Consider the following 17,744-nt stretch of genomic DNA (forward strand, 5'->3'; position numbering starts at 1 on the left):
AACTGATATAGATCAACATGATTTGATTGAGGTGGAGTCTACTCAATCAAGTAATGATAATAATCATAATGATTCAGAATCTGAGATTGAATCATTAAACCCATCACTTGCTAATCATCAACTTACAAGGGATAGAGAAAGAAGAAACTTAATACCTTCTACCAGATTCAGTAATAATGACTTTGTCACCATGTTTTCTGTTTTAGACTCCTTAAATTCTGAACCCGAGAATTTTGAAGAAGCAATAAATAGTCCTGGCTCTAAACTTTGGAAGGAAGCTATAAATGAGGAAATGGATTCTTTAATCAAGAATAAAACATGGGTTCTAGTCAACAAACCTAAAGATAAAAGGGTAGTTGACTGTAAATGAATTTTTAAAATAAAACAAGGAGACTCTAAAACAGAAAATAAAAGATATAAGGCCAGGTTAGTGGCTAAAGGTTTTACCCAAAAAGAAGGAATAGATTTTAATGAGATCTTTTTCACCAGTTGCCAAATATACCTCAATTAGAATTTTATTGGCCTTGACTGCCCACTTTGACTGGAAACTGGAACAACTTGATGTTAAAATAGCTTTCCTAAATGGTGACCTTGATGAAGTCATATACATGAATCAACCTAAGGGCTATGAAGTAAAGTCCAAAACTGAAAAGGTTTGTTTGTTGAAAAAGTCCCTATATAGGCTGAAACAGGCTCCTTGACAGTGGTACCTGAAGTTTAATTCATATGTTCAGACCATGGGTTTTGAGAAAAGTAGCTATGACTCCTGTTTGTTTCTTAAAGGGTCAGGAGGACCTGAATCTATATATCTGTTATTGTATGTAGATGATATGTTACTTGCCTGTCATGATAAATTTGAAATTAAATCTATTAAATCAAAGCTAAAATCTGAATTTGAAATGAAAGATTTAGGTCCAGCCAAAAGGATTCTTGGTATGGAAATAGAAAGGGACAGATCTAGTTGTACCCTAATTTTAAAACAATCTGCATATATACAGAAAATACTTGAAAATTTTTCTATGTCTGATTGCAAATCTGTCTCCTTACCTATTGCAAATCATTTTAAACGTTCTAGTGATCAATCACCTAAGTCCAATGATGAATTGAAAAGAATGGAAAATATTCCCTATGCTAATGCTGTAGGATCCATTATGTACCTCATGGTTTGTACTAGACCTGACTTAGCTCATGGTATTAGCATCCTAAGTAGGTTTATGGCTAATCCTGGGGAAACTCACTGGTTAGCTATAAAGTGGATGATGAGATACTTGAACGGTTAAATTGACTTAGGACTAAAGTTTAAAAGAAGTAATGAAGGCATAATTTTAAAGGGGTACACTGATTCAGATTTTGCTGGTGATCTTGATAAAAGAAGGTCTACGTCCTCTTATATTTTTACTTTGTATAATGCTTGCATTAGTTGGAAATCTCAACTGCAAAAATTAGTTGCATTGTCCTCAACAGAGGCTGAGTATATAGCTGCATGTGATGTTGTGAAAGAGAGCATATGGCTAAGAGGACTGTTAAATGAAATTGATTTTGTAAATGAATCTATTAGCATTCATACCGATAATCAAAGTGCAATTCATTTAAGTAAAAACCCTGTTTATCATGATAGGACAAAGCATGCTGATATAAAATTTCACTTTGTTAGGAATATGGTTGAAAAGGGGTTAATCGGTCTAATTAAAATTCCTACAGAATATAATCTCTCTGACCTTGGAACAAAAATTTTGACACTTAACAAATTTAAGAACTGTTTGAAAATTCTGAATATAACCTAAATTAAATTAGGTGACATTCAGTAACTCATTTGTTGAGAATAATACTAACTTTAGAATTTTTCTTTTTTAGGTACTGTAGAGCTAAATGAAGTCAAGAAATGTTTGAATCCACTAGTTGAAACAAAGAAATAGTTTAGCAAAGTGGAAAATGTCAAAAGTGATGGGCTACCTCACTATTTCCTATTTTGGGCCCTTACTAATTGAACAAAACAAGAGGCCCAAACTTACTTAACATATTCTCGCGTTTTGGTTTCACGTTTTACTGCCTCTTATGGTTGGGTGTGTGCCATACATGTGGCACACCCTCAACCGTTAGATAAAGTCTGTCCAACTGTTTTGATACTTACTTGACCCTTGGTCGTCTGGCTTTTGGCGTTCTCTCTGATTTTTCTCTAGAACTTTCAGTCTTTCTCTCTGCATGGGAGTTCTTTCGTGTCTCTCCTTTCTCTAAAAATTTAATACGAAATCTGTGTGATTTTTGAAAGTTCTTTGAGTAAGGATTGTAAAGTTGGGTGATCTGTGTGATATTGTTGAAAGGAAATCTGTGTGAAATATAGGCTAGAAAAAGATGAAGAAATCCCTGATTTCTTCGAACATTCTGTATTGATTCTTTGTGAAATTAGTGGAAACTCACGCATGTCTCTTGATTGAGGCTCAACGGGTGATTAGGTCCTTGGACTGAATATTCGGGCTCCATTTTGGAGCAAAACATATCTTGTGTTCCTATTTTTTGTTTACGCTATTTTTATTCTGAAATAATTTTTGATTCGAGAATAAACCTTTAAATTCAAGATTATATCAACTCTGGGACCAACAGACCTTAAGTTTCCTATTTATACATACTCCCCACCTCATCTTCCTCTCATTCTTCTCACTTTCAAAAAATATGATGGCAGTAATATCCACAACTTCGACGCTCGAGTTTGAGTCAAACACGGATGTTGACAAGCTGAACTACGAAATCTTCTCCATTCTTGAAAACAAGTTCCTTTTTGGATATGAAGAAGCTCACAAGTTTTCTATCAACAAGCAGCAACAAATGACTCCATCACCTGCTGTTAAAAATGTGTCCGCCGAAAAAATAAGAATCCTAAGCATTGATGCCGGTAGGTCTACTGATGGGGTCCTTGCAGCCAAGTCTTTAGCGCATTTGGATTTGACCCTCCGTCGAAAATTGGGAAACCCAAATGCTCATACTGCAGATTTCTTCGACGTGGTTGCAAGAGCTGATATAGGTGGAATCTTCGCCAGTCTACTGTTTACTCGCGGGAAAGATGGTGAGCCCTTGTTCAGCGCAGAGAAAGCTCTTAGATTCATATTGGAGCATGGCTGAAAATTTTCTAAAAAATCGTCAGCTAGGGGCTTCCAGTGCGTATTCCGTCTATTAAAGGCTGAGAAGGTCCTTAAGAAAGTGTTTGGGGGAACTAACGCTAAAAGATACATTAAAACCGGTTTTAATTCCCTGTTACGATCTTAGGATGGGGGCTCTGTATCTGTTTTCTCATGCCGACGCTATGGAAATGAACAGATGCAATTTCAAGATGGCAGGCATTTGTGGAGCCACGATAATTAGTCAAGCGATGGACCTGAAATCAATAGCCGAGAGAATAAAGATCGTAGCCATCGGTGGTGAGGTGGCCATGGACAACCCTACGACTGCTGCAATAACTCACGTTCTAAATAACAAGCGAGAATTTCCCTTCTGTAAATGAGTGGAAGATTTGTTGATTGTGTCATTAGCTAACTGCGAGTCAGCTACCGGAGTCAGGAGGATGATGTCTTCGCCGGCCGCATTTGTTAGGATCGCTGGAGATGGAACTTTCGACATGGTACCTACAGCACATATTGATAAGAATGACTTGTTGATATTAATTATGTGTACTTATTATGTGTTTTCCTTGTGGGTTTATAGGTTGATCAAGCGATATCAATGGCATTTGGTGAGTCAAGAGGAAACAATTATGTTCGTATTCAGGGGAGTAGAATAGTAACGAATAACAAAGAAAATGGAAACACGTTGACGATTGCAGAGGAAATGTTGGCACAAAAAAACGTGGAATCTGTACTATTTTCTAGAAAGAAACTGGCTGAGAAAACACATATTGAAAAATTGGAAATGATAGGTGGAGAACTAATGAAAGAGGAAAAAAGAGCATAGTACCAATAGTGGTGGTGAAAGTACAGGGTGGTTCCCCGTCGCCAAGATCATCATCCGCCATATATCTATATATATACACATTACTATAGTTGGCACGAGTCTTTCTGATGCCTGCCTACATTATGAAGTAAAATGATTTCAGCTAAACTACCCGGTTTCAATTCTGCTAGGGTGAAAGGGTTGGGGACAGGGAAAAAAACAGGGGTTGAGATGAGCCCTTGATCTGATCTACAACAGATCAGATCAGATCAAGGGCTGAGGTGGTTGCACCTCAGCACCTCAACCCCTGTTTTTTTACCCTGTCCCCAACCCTGTCACTTTAGCATTATACACCTGGTTTTAGTAATGATACGGATTTTCTTCTATAGTTCATTAGGAAAATTGAGCAGAGCTCTCCAATAGAATAAATTGTAGAGCCCCTATTTGAGCTCCATTTTTTTAGGGAAAATGTAGTCCCTAACCTATTTAAATCTGTAAATTTGGGTCTACTTGACCAAAATCATCAACGTAGTTTGATGTTTGGTCTTTCATCTTTAGATCACACGAAAATAGCATGAAATTTAATGTCCACATGATGATTTTTGATCACGTGGGAACTCAAATTTACACATTTAACCTCAATTTTGAAGGTAGAGGTCCAAAATCACACCACGTGAAAAGTTGGGGAGCTTGGCTCTAATTTTCTAAAAAATGTAATTCAATTGTTCCTTCTTAGTAGTTCGTAAAAATAAATACACATATAGACAGGTATAGAGACCTCTCCTACTATCAATGAATTTAACAAATAAACTGAGTCCTTAACAATGGCGGATCCAGGTAATGGTGAGCTAAGGCGGTCATCCTAACTGGATCCGTCGGAACCATTGAAATGTTGCAGCGATGAGTTACAGTGCAGGCAACATAGCCAGGAGGAAGAAGATGCAGAGTATGGAAGAAAGAAAGAAACTTAGGCTCAATTCAATGTGGGCTGCCCTTTTTCCTTCTTTTTTTTTTTTTGTTGTGCTAGATTCACCTTGGCCCAATTCCCAAACCAAATTGGTGTTTCATTTATGTAATTCATCTTCCATTCTTCTGCTCCAAATCATTTCCACACTTCCATTTCCTTCAAACCCACCACAAACCCTTACCTAATTACTGAAAGGCGAACTCAACTGGTGTGGCATCTGGCGAATGAATGGAAGGTTGAACCACACAAAACCACCACAAAATCTTACGACTTACGGCACCTAATCGCTATTGCTGCTGGCCTGCTACGCTACTGCTGGTGAGACTCTGAGAGGCGAGATGAGAGGAAGACGTTGAGAGTCTGCAATGCATTTCTTGGTGAGCTTCAGGTGAGCCTGCATTTCTTTTCTCTTTCTCTTTTATTTTTTTGGTATTGTTTTTGTTCTACCATCTATGTGGTGACTGTGAATAATGTGATAATGTGATTATGTGAAATGTGAATCTTGAAATTTGAATGTTGAATTATTGATTGTTGTTGTTGAGCTTGCTAGTTGCCGATTGGATTGTTGGTGTTGGACTTGGGTGAATGGATTATAGAACTTGCCAATTGCCGTGTTTTGTCTTCTTGAGGCAATGTTGTTGTCTTATGGAACCTTCCAATTGTCGTGTTCTTGTCGTATTTTGGGTTGCATTGAACTATGTTTTTATATGTATATAATTTTTACGTTTTAATGCATTTACATATCTATTGAATAATTTTTAATATTATTTAATCAAATTTTAATAAATGATCGAGCTCGGTCGGAACAGGCTATTACGATCGTTGACTGTTGACATTTAACGGTCAAAGTTAACCTCCGCCCTAACTGAAAGTTTGTGTTGGATTCGCCCCTAGTCCTTAATTTAAAAAATTAAGATTGTTGAATGATCGCGTATGTGAACACAAAAATCAACTCGTGACCACAAAACAGGTCCATCGGTCGATATTCAATCAATTTCCCACTTCTTTTCGTGTTGCGCATGGCATCTGCTAAACATAAATATTATAAAACCCATGCTTTTTTCAATATTTCCTTTTTAATTAAGGATTTGCTCTAATTAACGATCTAAACACAATACTTGTCGTCGATTTTTCTATCCCGCAAGTGTACGGATCGTAACAAACAATAAAATGGACCTAAGAGTTCGAATATCTTTCCCATGAGTACCACTATTTAACAACTTGTTCAATTATTACTACTTTAATTTGATCGAAAATAAATAACAAGTTTTGTGATTGATGTCTAAATTATTCTAACTAAACTAAATGATCTAACGTATACAATTTATCTAATTTGGATTTTAAAAGTATGAATATAGATGTTGGGACTTACAATATTACGTATGGATCCTCTTAATTTGAAAATCAAGATTCATTACAATTGTAGTGTTCGATCGAATTCTTTTAAAATATTCAATTTACCCTTTTCGAGTTCTCATTGAACTTATTTAACTAATTCAATCTCGTATCTCTATCTGAATCAATTTTATAAAATATTAGTTCTAAGAATTCATCTAACGATTGCAAAAATTAGTATAGTATCTCTATACGTTTTACTAAATTATCGAATTTTAATATGTGGGCTAAATTTATAACTCACCTCTCAATTCGTAATAGATTCACAAAATTATTGAATAATTGACCAAAGAATTCAAAGCATTAAGTACATAATTAAAATCAACACTTATGGATTTAAAGAAGTTGAATCTTGAATAAAAGAAATAATGAATTTTAAAAGATTACATTATTTTCTCTAATATGAATTTAACTACTTATGATAATGAAAAAAAAACTAAAGAATTACATTGAATATATCATCGGGTTTTGAATTATGCCTCCATTCTTGATTTCAAAACCTAGATCTTGATTTCTTGTTTTCCTTCATTTTGATACTCTCAAAATTTCTCATTGTATATTCTGTCTCTCAATGTGTGGAATCTCCATTTGAAGTGTCAAAAAATTGTATTCTCCCCACATTTTCCCCAAATTTGGAGTCTTTATAGACTTTTCACAGGCCAAAATGAGTAACCCTAAAAGAAAAATGACATAGCGCCTAAGGGCAAGGAAGCAACGCCTATGCGCCGAGAAGAAATTTGGTGCGGCACCTAGGCACTATACTTGTAGCACCCAAACGCAAACAACAGCACCTGGGCATTACGAGTGTAGCACCTAAGCACTGCCTTTCTATCAAAACTGCTCATTTTTCACGAATAGTAGCACCTGGGTGCTGAATTACTGTTTCAAATTCTTTGATTTTGGTTTCTTTGTCCACTTTCATACCCCTTTCTACACAGTCTCTCATAGTCTTCAAAACAACACTAACAAACACATTAAAAATGTTCCATACCATAAGATCTAACAAATAACTAAGTTAAAATTGTGTAAAACTTGTGAGTGAATCACACTCGTCAATACTACCTCTTTTCATGTGGATCATGTAAGATTAAAAGCCACGTATCATAAATAAGTTACATCATCACATGTGCGCATGACCAACATCACTTCCTAGATACCAACTCTAAACATTCCATCATTGGCATAAGGGTTCATTAAGGGGTTCATCATGTGGAAAACTTCCTAACTAGGAAGGAGAATGTGACCTTAGCCTCATCATCCCCAAAGGCAAAAAGGATGGTGAACCTATTTACCTTGAAGAAATCCTCTCTAAGTCTCGTACAGAGTTAAGGCTGCGAAGCATAATCATATGACCCTTTATTTCTTGCTCCAGCAATAGAATATTCTCTCTATTAGATGGAAAAAGGTTGGCTGTCACTTAAAGTTCAAACCGTTAAAAATGCAAAACGAGTTAGCTGTAGAGACACGTGTCCCGATAGGTTAAAATGTCCAAAAAACTCTTGACCATAATTTTCCTATAAATACTCCATGTTTTATGAAGAAAGTATGAAAATCAAACTCTTAGCCAAATCTTTATCCATTTTGTTTTTCTTGCTTGCATGCTTGTTCTTATTTTTTGACAATAGACTTGATTGCAGCTGTTGGTCCACCCTTTTGATGATTACCTTTGCAAGCCAATGATGCTAAGAGTGCATGTCAATAACATGTGGACGAGGAGGTGACAAGAATCTGCTTATTTTTTGATCATGTTAGATTTTAAGGTTTACAGACTTTATTGTCATGTCACTCGATACCTTTTTGTTGCCTTCATTTTTTGTATTCTTTTGTTTATCAAGTTTTTCTTTTTTGAAAAGCATAGGCTATATTTGTGAAAGAAACAAAGATGAGATTTATAATGATTGGACCAATAATAATGCAAAATCTCTTCTTAGCAATTCGGTTAGGATCAATCCAAACCAATCATTTTCTCCAATTTAATACTCTCTCTAAAAGGGGGGGGGGGGGGGTTTTAAAATCTCCATGACCAATTCAAGATGAATTTCTCCCTCGACAGAACTTGGATAAAGTTGAGTCTAAAGTTCTCGATTCAAAATAAATCATGAAGAAGAGGTGTCAACCTTCCTGTCAATGTGAACTCTTGAACAGAGTCCTAGTAAAGCCCCTTGGCAACGTATTTTTTTGAAACATGATCCTCGATAACATGACAACGATTGCAACCTTCACTTTAGCATGAACCTCGGAGCTATCAATGATTATTCGTCTTGACACAAGAAACATTGAGCTGTAGTTGAATGACCAATGTTCCATGTAAAGACATCTTGCCATAAAACAATGACTCAAATGTGATATAAACATCCAAATTACATTTGATATGCTGCCCAAAGCATGCAATGGGGATGAAATGTGCACTTATGATTGGCACACATATTAAGACGAGGGCAAGTATGATAGTCGTTACTAGGGAGATGTTAAAAAACCAACTCCAAATAAATAGTTCAACAACCTGCCAAATTATGCAAACCGCTTTCGCCTTTCAATTGTGAACAATCCTCTTTAGTTAAATTTACTTCCAAATTGTTACATCAAAACTTTATCCACTCAAAAATTTCCTTAAGCTGAAGGATCGAATTTCACGATAATCCTTAAAAATTTATCAGCGTTTAACTGCTACCTATAGGACATTCTCTGTGTGATTTTTCTTTGAAGGTTGCTTACGTCTATGTGTTTTATTTGTTAAGAAGTCTGCCCACCATTTTAACTTGGATGTCTTTAAAGGTGAAGATGATTTTTCTATTTTGCAATAAAAGATAAAGGGGGTTTTCGTAATATAAAAAGGTTTCAAAAGCTATCGATAATTCTTTTGCTACAATTGAGGATCAAAAAAATGAGTTTGACGAACTTGCTTATACCTCTGTCATCTTACACTTATTTGATGTTGTTTTGCAAAAAATTGGCAAATATGACAATTCTTTGGAAAAAGTTTAAGGAGTTTTATTTTACTCAATTCATGCCCAACAAACTCTTCTTACTCGAAAGTTTTTTAGTTTCAAAATTGATGCCTCAAAAGATTTAGATGACAACCTTGACGTTTTCAATAAATTGGTTCAAGCTATTAAAAATTGTGGTAAAAATGTTTTTGATGAATATAAATATATTATTCTTTTGAATGCTATTCATGATAATTATAAGGATATCAATAATGCAATCAAATATGGAAGAAGATCCTTCCATCCAATATAGTCAATGATTCTTTAAAGGCTAAGGAGATAGAAATGAAAGTTGAAAAGAAACAAGAGAAAAGTAGGTGGTATTCACCAAATTGACAAGTAGAACTCAATTTAGAGGTAAAGAAGGACAAAATAGTGGTGGCAAGGAAAAGTGGAAAGGTAGATATAAGTCAAAGGGGAAGGCTAAGGAGAGGAAATGTTATGGTTGTGAGAAACAAGGACATTTCATAATGATTGTCAAAAGACGAAAAACAAGTTGAGAGAGGGGAAAATGTTGTTGTCTAGAGAGATGAACCTGGAGAGTCTACATGCTTTTAGATACTGAACTGGCTGAAATAAACCTGTCTATGAACTCCCATATGAATGAGACTCCGGTACTTCTTTTAATGTTATATGAAATAAATTGTGGTCTGATCATTTGCGTGAGTCTGATTATGGATATGTACTTGTATAGGGTGGAGTCATCTATAAGATTCTATATATGGGTAGAAATTTATTTTTTGTGGGAGTGTTGGAGCTTACAGTTTTATTGGCGCACTCAATGGAGTGTTAAAAATGCTTAAGGGGACACTTAAATGGCTTAAGGGGACACCTACTGGGAACAATGGCATTTACACCACGAATGTTGCGGTGATGGGTGATTTTAATTCCACTACCACTGACATTGATCACACCCAGAAGTGGCACAATAGGTTAGCTCATATTAGTGTATAGGGAGTTAAGTTTCTTAACGATAAGGATATGTTTGGTAAGGATCAGATGTCTAACATATCATTTTGCAATAATTGTGTGCTTGGTAATCACGTATGATGTCATTCGTATCTAGCACATACAAGACATCTAGAGTGTTAGAATACATTCATACTGATTTGTGGGATCCAGAGAGCGATCCCACTTTTGGTGTTAACAAATATTTTTGTCTATTACTCCAAACATGTGTGGGTTTATTTGCCGAAACATAAATCTAAAACTTTTGTAAATTTTAAAAATTGAAAAGTTAAGGTGGAGAACAGACATGTAAGAAAGTGAAATTTTTGCGTAGTTATAATGGTCTCGAGTTTTGTAATGCTAAATTTGTGTAATGAATTTGACCTTACTAGACATATGACTATGCCTTACACTCCAGCAAAATGGGATTGCTGACAGGATGAATCGTACTTTGCTTTGATAAAGTTAAATGTATGATGTTAAGTTCTGTGTGCCTAAGTCTTTTGAGGTGAAACTGTTATGACACCGTGTTATCGAACACAGGTACTTGGGTATGTCTTGAAATTTCAAAATTTTTCCCCAAAAATAAATCACATGTAAAAAATTTAAATAATAATTAGTTGTTAAAGTATAAACATGTTACTTAAAAATCAACTAGAAATTTACAATCAAAATCTAATTAACATGACAAAGTACAAAATTAAAGTAAAAGTTAGAAATAGCAAAATGAGTTACAATAGCATCAAATCATTCTAGAAATCCATTTAACCAACCAATTTCCCTCCAACTCTACTCATTATCATTAAGAATAAATGTCTCTAGTTGTGGCTCATCAAGGGAAAGTTCTGTCAGTTCAATGGTTGTTTGTCCATCCAAAAGAGTGTTATCTCCACCTACAAAACGGGAAAAGCATAAACAATTAATCAAAAGAATCAATCCAAAACATTTGTTAGATAAAAATATTTTGTCGGTCCTTCTTTGCACGCCTCTTCATTTTGTGACATTAGATGAAGATTGCGATGGACAAAGACAAGGTCTTTAGCCCTACTTGTCAATTTTTTTCTCTTGATGCTTTGAATGAATGAATAGGTACTCCAATTTCTCTCACAATAAGACGAAGATTCTGATTGTGAAAGCAATTTAAAGGCAATTGCAATAGAGGTGTAGAGGCACCATAATTAGCCCACTAAGTAATTGGTTCTTCAAACATCCTTGCGTCAATTACATGTGGCTGATTGAAATAATTTGATGCACTACAAAATGCTCCATATTCAACGTATACTTTCTTCAAATCATTTGAATTTGGAAACAACCTGTTGAAGCATTTGTTTCTATTCATTGAAATTTCTTGATCCTCATGTGGTGCAATCCTTGGCATTCCATTAATTTCATCTTTCCACCAAGCTTCACAATAATATTTAGGAACTAAAGAATGTGCCATACAATATAAGGGAGTATTGCTTTTGTTCCATCTACTCTTCAAAATTTGGTGAATAATATCAAAAAAGGATGAATTACCACCAACCGTATCTATCCCTTCATGCTGAAATATGATTTTTTTTTTTTCACATTTTCAATCATTGTGTCCCACATATCATTTATTGAAAGCAAAATAGGAGAATCTGTATCAGCAACTCGTAACATATTAATAATAGGCTCAGTAAAGGACAGCAAATAATCCAAATCATCCCACCAAGTATCAGTGACAATGCATTTTTTCACTTCTTGTGCTTTACTATCAATGTTTGCATACCTATAAACTTTTCGGTCTGAATCCATCACCATTTTTTTTAATGCTGGCCTAACTTCTCTCAAGCATTTTGCCATTGCAATACTTGATGCAAATCTTGTGTCAGCTACACTTAAAAAAACTCAACTTAGAGTATTTATTGTATATTGCTAGTGCCATACCATGAGTGACAATAAAATTCCGAATAGTTTTTACATCACTCACCAAATCAACAACCCACTTACAATTTGCATATTGAGGTGATTTTTCAAAAAGTTCACAAATACTTTTTAAAGCTAAATTCAAACTATATACTACACAAGCAATCCAAAAGATAGGAGTATACCTAGATTTGATGCTTAACCCAGCAACTTTGCAATTGCCTGCATCATTTGTGATGATTTGAACAACATTTTTTTCTCCAACTTCCTTGATTGCATTTATAAACAACGTTGCAACATAATCACCATATTTTATACTTCCAGTTGCATCAATTGTTTGAATAAATATTGCTCCTCCAGTAGAAGCAGCCATAATATTTATAAGAGGTTTTTTTTGTTGGGAATCTACTTAAACATGCCCAGTGAAAAATAAAATATATTTCAATTCCTACTAGCATTCATCTTTGTATTTAAATATGAATTATAATTAAAATTTTACCTTTTACAAGATCTGCAAACTCCTTTGCTATTCTTTCATTCCAACGATCTTGATTCGCTATTCACAGTTGTTCAATTGTCCAGTCTCTAACGGTAATCCACACAGAGAACAAGATTGTAGAATTATGATTTTCTTCTTGTGCTAGCAAGAATGAATAATCACTTCTAATTGAAAATCCTAATCACTTATTTATATAAGCCCAAACGAGCTTGGCTTGAGCGGTCCAATATTTAATTAACCCATTTAATTAAATTCGGTTCTTGAATTAATTAATTTAATTAATTAATTCAGACCTATAAATAAACAATCAAATTAATTAATTTATCCAACGCTTCTTAAATTAATTAATTGCAAATTACAATCTTTTAGTTCTCATTTTGTGTGCGATTCATCAGGTTCCCAATCACGATGCCTAACGAGTGAAATATTATTTTGATCTAATCAAAATTGATAAATTAAAACACCCTTTTTAATTTATTACCAATTCACATTCGTCGTCCCAAATTGACATTTAGCAATATGTTAAGACAATATATGTGATGGAAAATGTCACGTGATATGATAAAATCAAACTTGTTCATTTACCGTGAAACTATAATCTCTTCGTTAATATGATCCGTTCAATTACGAGATATGAAAGTGTGTCAATCCCGATTATCGATCATATATTTCATTTCACTATTAAGTCAATATAAGTCGAAAACTCATTTTTGACTTATGAGTTTTCGACTTATGAGTACACCTTGACCAAGAATTTCATTATCGACTTAATTGAATGAAATACAGATCATAATCTCTAACTATCTAAGAGTGGCGAATCATCCATTGGTCATTCACAACCTTTATATGATTCTTGACATACCCGAACGATGCTGTATTAGCGGCTCTTCGCGGAGCAAAATTCAACACCGTCAAAGTATGACTGTCCTCATACAAGGCACTATGATGACCTCAAGTCAAAGGACCAATTCAACTACCGAATGTTAGAGATTAACCACTGACACTCAGATAGTTATCCATATGAAATCTCTCAGCGGGTCTCCAATGTTTTGTTTTGTAACAAAACATTCACGTATTCATTCAAGTATCACCACACTTTAGCTTGTGAGATCGGCTACTTACTTCACAAGTAAGAAATGCCACATGTAATGGTCTATCCGTAATAATGATATTCGTATCTCGTCATTACTTACGACCATGGATGATTTAAGATTCAATCATATGTAATTTATATCTCACAATCACAATTCTTTGTGATTAACAAATTACTAAGATTTGAATCTACGGACTCCATTATTTAATTCGATTAAACATTAATTAATTATATAATAAATCTACCATAAATTGCATCAACTATATATTAAAAGGTATTTATGTCCAAAGTCGATTGGACTTAAGGCATAACACTTACACTTTTCTGCCTAACCAACCATACATCAGAAACGATCGATGCTCATCTTTTCTTCCATGAGTCGAAGTTTTCTGTTAATATGCTCATTTTCTTGGGCAAGTAATGTAGTACGCAATTTGTTATATGAAGGAGGAGTCTAACCTGCCAAGTTGCTATAGGCCAAGGTTCGTGAGTACTATCTGAAGTAGGGAGATTTTGCAAAGTTGAATGGTAAAGCACTTGCATGAAACATATGGGCAGCCTCTTTATCAGATACATCCCTTTGTGCCATGTCGAATGACTTTTCCAAAGGTCCACGTCCTCCTTTTTTTCATTTCTTCTGTGATAAATCCGAACCGTCGGGTAGAGAAATATATTCTGCCTTTTTCCTTTCATTGTACTCATATTGTGATTGTCTCCATTCAGCTTGCCTGTGCTTCCTCGTGATCTCGTATGTCATCAATCACAACTTTACAAGGTTGAACCCCATGATTGGAAAGTTTTAGCAAATAAGCCTTTACATTGGAATATGATCCTGTCACTTTCTTGCTGTAGTAGTTGCAACTCCAAGTGCGATTTCCTCATCCACCTACTGTCGTATCAAGAACTTTGACATGATTCCATAACGACTTATCGTCAAAATTTTGTCCACGAATAGATGGTCTTACAAGTGATTTTTGTGTTTCCAGATTCTCTTGTGAAGAGTTAGCTGGGTTCATGACTGAATGCTAAAATGGGTTTATGGAAGAAAACAAAGAATGGTGGAACCATTGATTTTTTGCTTGAAGAAGGAAATGGACTTGGGTTGTTTCTTCTTCCAATGAAATGATGGTCAAATGAAATGTTAGAATGTTTATTCTTCCAATAACATTAGTTAAGTTGGATGCACGGGTTATATTTGATCCAATTGGATAATAGTTGTAAAAATCCATTTTAATACATATTATATGATTTATAATACAGTAGGGATTGAACTGTTCTCTTTGACTTGGGATATGAAGAAAATGATTTATATTTCGTAAAAAGGATGGTAAAATTAGGAAGATTTCAGTTTCTATTTGTAGAGCATCTATTTGGGTATAATTTATATTAATTAAGGAAGAAGAACCTCTTTCTATTTGGGTCTCCATTTACTTAGAGAAAATGAGTGATATTTATAGGAGAGAATATTTCAATGCTAAACCACTAAAATGGGATCGACTATTAATGTACATAGATGACAAGTTAACTGAGTTCCAAATAGATGAATCAATCACTAACCAGTATTTTGTTTGGAGAATAGTTATGTTTAATCGTGATATAGTGTAATCGAATCTCAAAATAGTATACGATCAACTGTTACTATAGATAGACGACAAGTTTATTGAGTTCCAGATAGATGTTGAATCGATTAGTGACCAGTGTTTCATTTGGAGACTAATTGAGTTTAATCGTGATATAATGTGATCGAATTTCAAAATAGTATATGATTGACTATTACTTTAGATAGACGCCAAGTTAATTGAGTACCAGATAGATGTTGAATCGATTAGTGTCTAGTCTTTTTGTTTGGAGACTAGTTGAGTTCAATCGTGATAATATGTGATCGCATTTCAAATAATACAAGATCAGTCATTATTGTAGATAGATCAAGTTTGTTAATGTTTTCATAATCTAAAAAAATTTTGAAATCGTTAATTCGTTTTTCTGAGCAAATTACACAAATCTCCCTTGAAGATTTATGACAATTTCAACAACATTCCATCCATGTGCAGAAATTTCAGAGACCTCCCCTCTTAACATAAATTCCACATTGTGCTATATTAATATATTAGTTATCTTATTAGTTTTAGAAAAAAAATTAATTTAGAACAAAAATAAACTGTTTTAGAATTTAATAAAAAAAAATCCTTTTTTTAAGCTTTTCATATAAACATTTAAAAAAAAAACAAAGAAACTAGAATTAATCAAAAATATTATTTGATTACTTCTATTTCGTCAAGCTTTGATAAAATATTCAGTAAGAAAATGGTATGAGATCAACTATTGTTGTAAATACATGACAAGTTAATTGAGTTTCGAACAGATGATAAATTGATTAGTGATCAGTCTTTTCGTTTGATTAATTAACTATTATTTGATTACTTCTATTTTGTCAAGTTTTGAAAAAAAATATTAATTTCAGAAAATGTTATTAAATTGTTCAAAAACATTTATGTATGTTGATTATGTAATTATTTGTCAATTATTTTTGCCAAAGAAAAATCACATTTTAATTTTTTTTTAAAATTTTGTAACAACATTTACCATGATATTGTTTTAATTTAAAATGATGTTATCTAGATCAAAAGAACAAAAAAGCATATTTAAAAAATAGTAAACCTCATGCAATTTGCCCAATTAATAAGACTATAAAATTCGAAGAAAGAGATAAATAAACCCAACTAATAAAGCTTTAAGAATGTAAATATACTTCAACCATAATGGATAAATAAAAAAAGGGTTCAATAGATTTATGAGAGCGATTTGTGGTGAGAACTCTAACACCCCGACGATCAAGTTAGTCAATAGCATTTTGTGTGTGCAATATAGTAGGGATGTCAACGAGTCGAGTCGAGTCCAGCCGAGCTGACTTGCAAGCTAAATTTTTTGGCTTGGGCTGGCGGGCTTTTTTTGGCCCGAGCCGGCCCGAGCAAAAGCTTTGTTGGAAAATTAAGGCTCGACCCGAACTTTCGGCTCAAGCTTTACAGAGCCGACCCAGGCTGAGCTCGATTTCTAGATATATTTTTTTCCCCCTACACCTCTTGCTGCCTGTTTGGCAGCTTAAAATAAGCTGCCAAACAGGCAGCTAATCTGCTGTCGGTTGACAGCTTGTTATAACTGCCTTTTTGGCAGCTATTTTAGCTGCCAAACAGGCAGCGGATTTTTTTATCTTTTTTTTTTTATTTTTAAATACGGGCCGGTCCGGCTCGAGCCAACTCTCAAAAATGAGGCTCGGCCCGAGCTTTGACTCGGTGCCTCCAAGCCTCAAGCCGAGCTACGAGCGGTTTGAACCGACGAATCCGATTGCCATCCCTAAACGTAAGCCACTAAGAAAAGGAGGTCGAATTCGAGTGTGTAGAGAGTTATGTGAGCGATTTATAGCTTGAGTGTAAAACTTCATTAGCGTGAACTTTTATAGTAATAAAGGTGAAATACTGACTGTTGATTGAAAAGACACATGATCTCATGTTGATGATCGTTTAGTTGTTACTCCATCAATCATAGGTTGAGTGGAATTTAACGTTTCTAAAAAGTATTCACCGCAATTCCTAGCTCTAACTTTTAATACACTGATTGGTAATTTATCAATAGCTGTAGAAATGTCACACCAATCAATTCTAGGTGAAAATTGTACGAAAGATATTTAGGAAGATGTGACAGGTAAAATGTCTTTTTTAAATGAGGCCAAGTGCCTTGACCTCCTTTATAGCATGCTTAACACCTCTACATCATACCTCGATGAACCTTATATATCACCTCAAGTACCTCACCTCAACTGGTTAGAAGGACGATATTAAGTCTAAACCAAATTAGCAAAGCTTCCTATCTTAATATTTATTTGAAAACTAATATCTAAAAGTACTTCACCAATTTACAAAAACCGTATTGAACCATTTCTTAAAAAAGATTTAGCTACAAAAAACACACTAACAAAATTAGCCAAGCAGACCCAAAATCTCGTTAAGAGTTAAGAGGAAGCGTAACATAATACATTATTTATAAATA

General features: G+C 34.4%; 1 protein-coding gene across 1 annotated transcript; it reads left to right on the plus strand.

The window, feature by feature from the left end:
- The first annotated feature begins 3,262 nt into the window (after positions 1 to 3,262).
- LOC111375457 (patatin-like protein 7) lies at positions 3,263 to 3,942 on the plus strand. Its single transcript, XM_022998281.1, has 3 exons — positions 3,263 to 3,413; positions 3,525 to 3,613; positions 3,697 to 3,942. Exons 1-3 carry the CDS (start codon positions 3,263 to 3,265, stop codon positions 3,940 to 3,942), a joined length of 486 nt encoding a protein of 161 aa, XP_022854049.1.
- Positions 3,943 to 17,744: the final 13,802 nt, after the last annotated feature.

Source organism: Olea europaea, chromosome 2 (assembly GCF_002742605.1).
Source record: "Olea europaea var. sylvestris chromosome 2, O_europaea_v1, whole genome shotgun sequence".
Classification (NCBI taxonomy): domain Eukaryota; kingdom Viridiplantae; phylum Streptophyta; class Magnoliopsida; order Lamiales; family Oleaceae; genus Olea; species Olea europaea.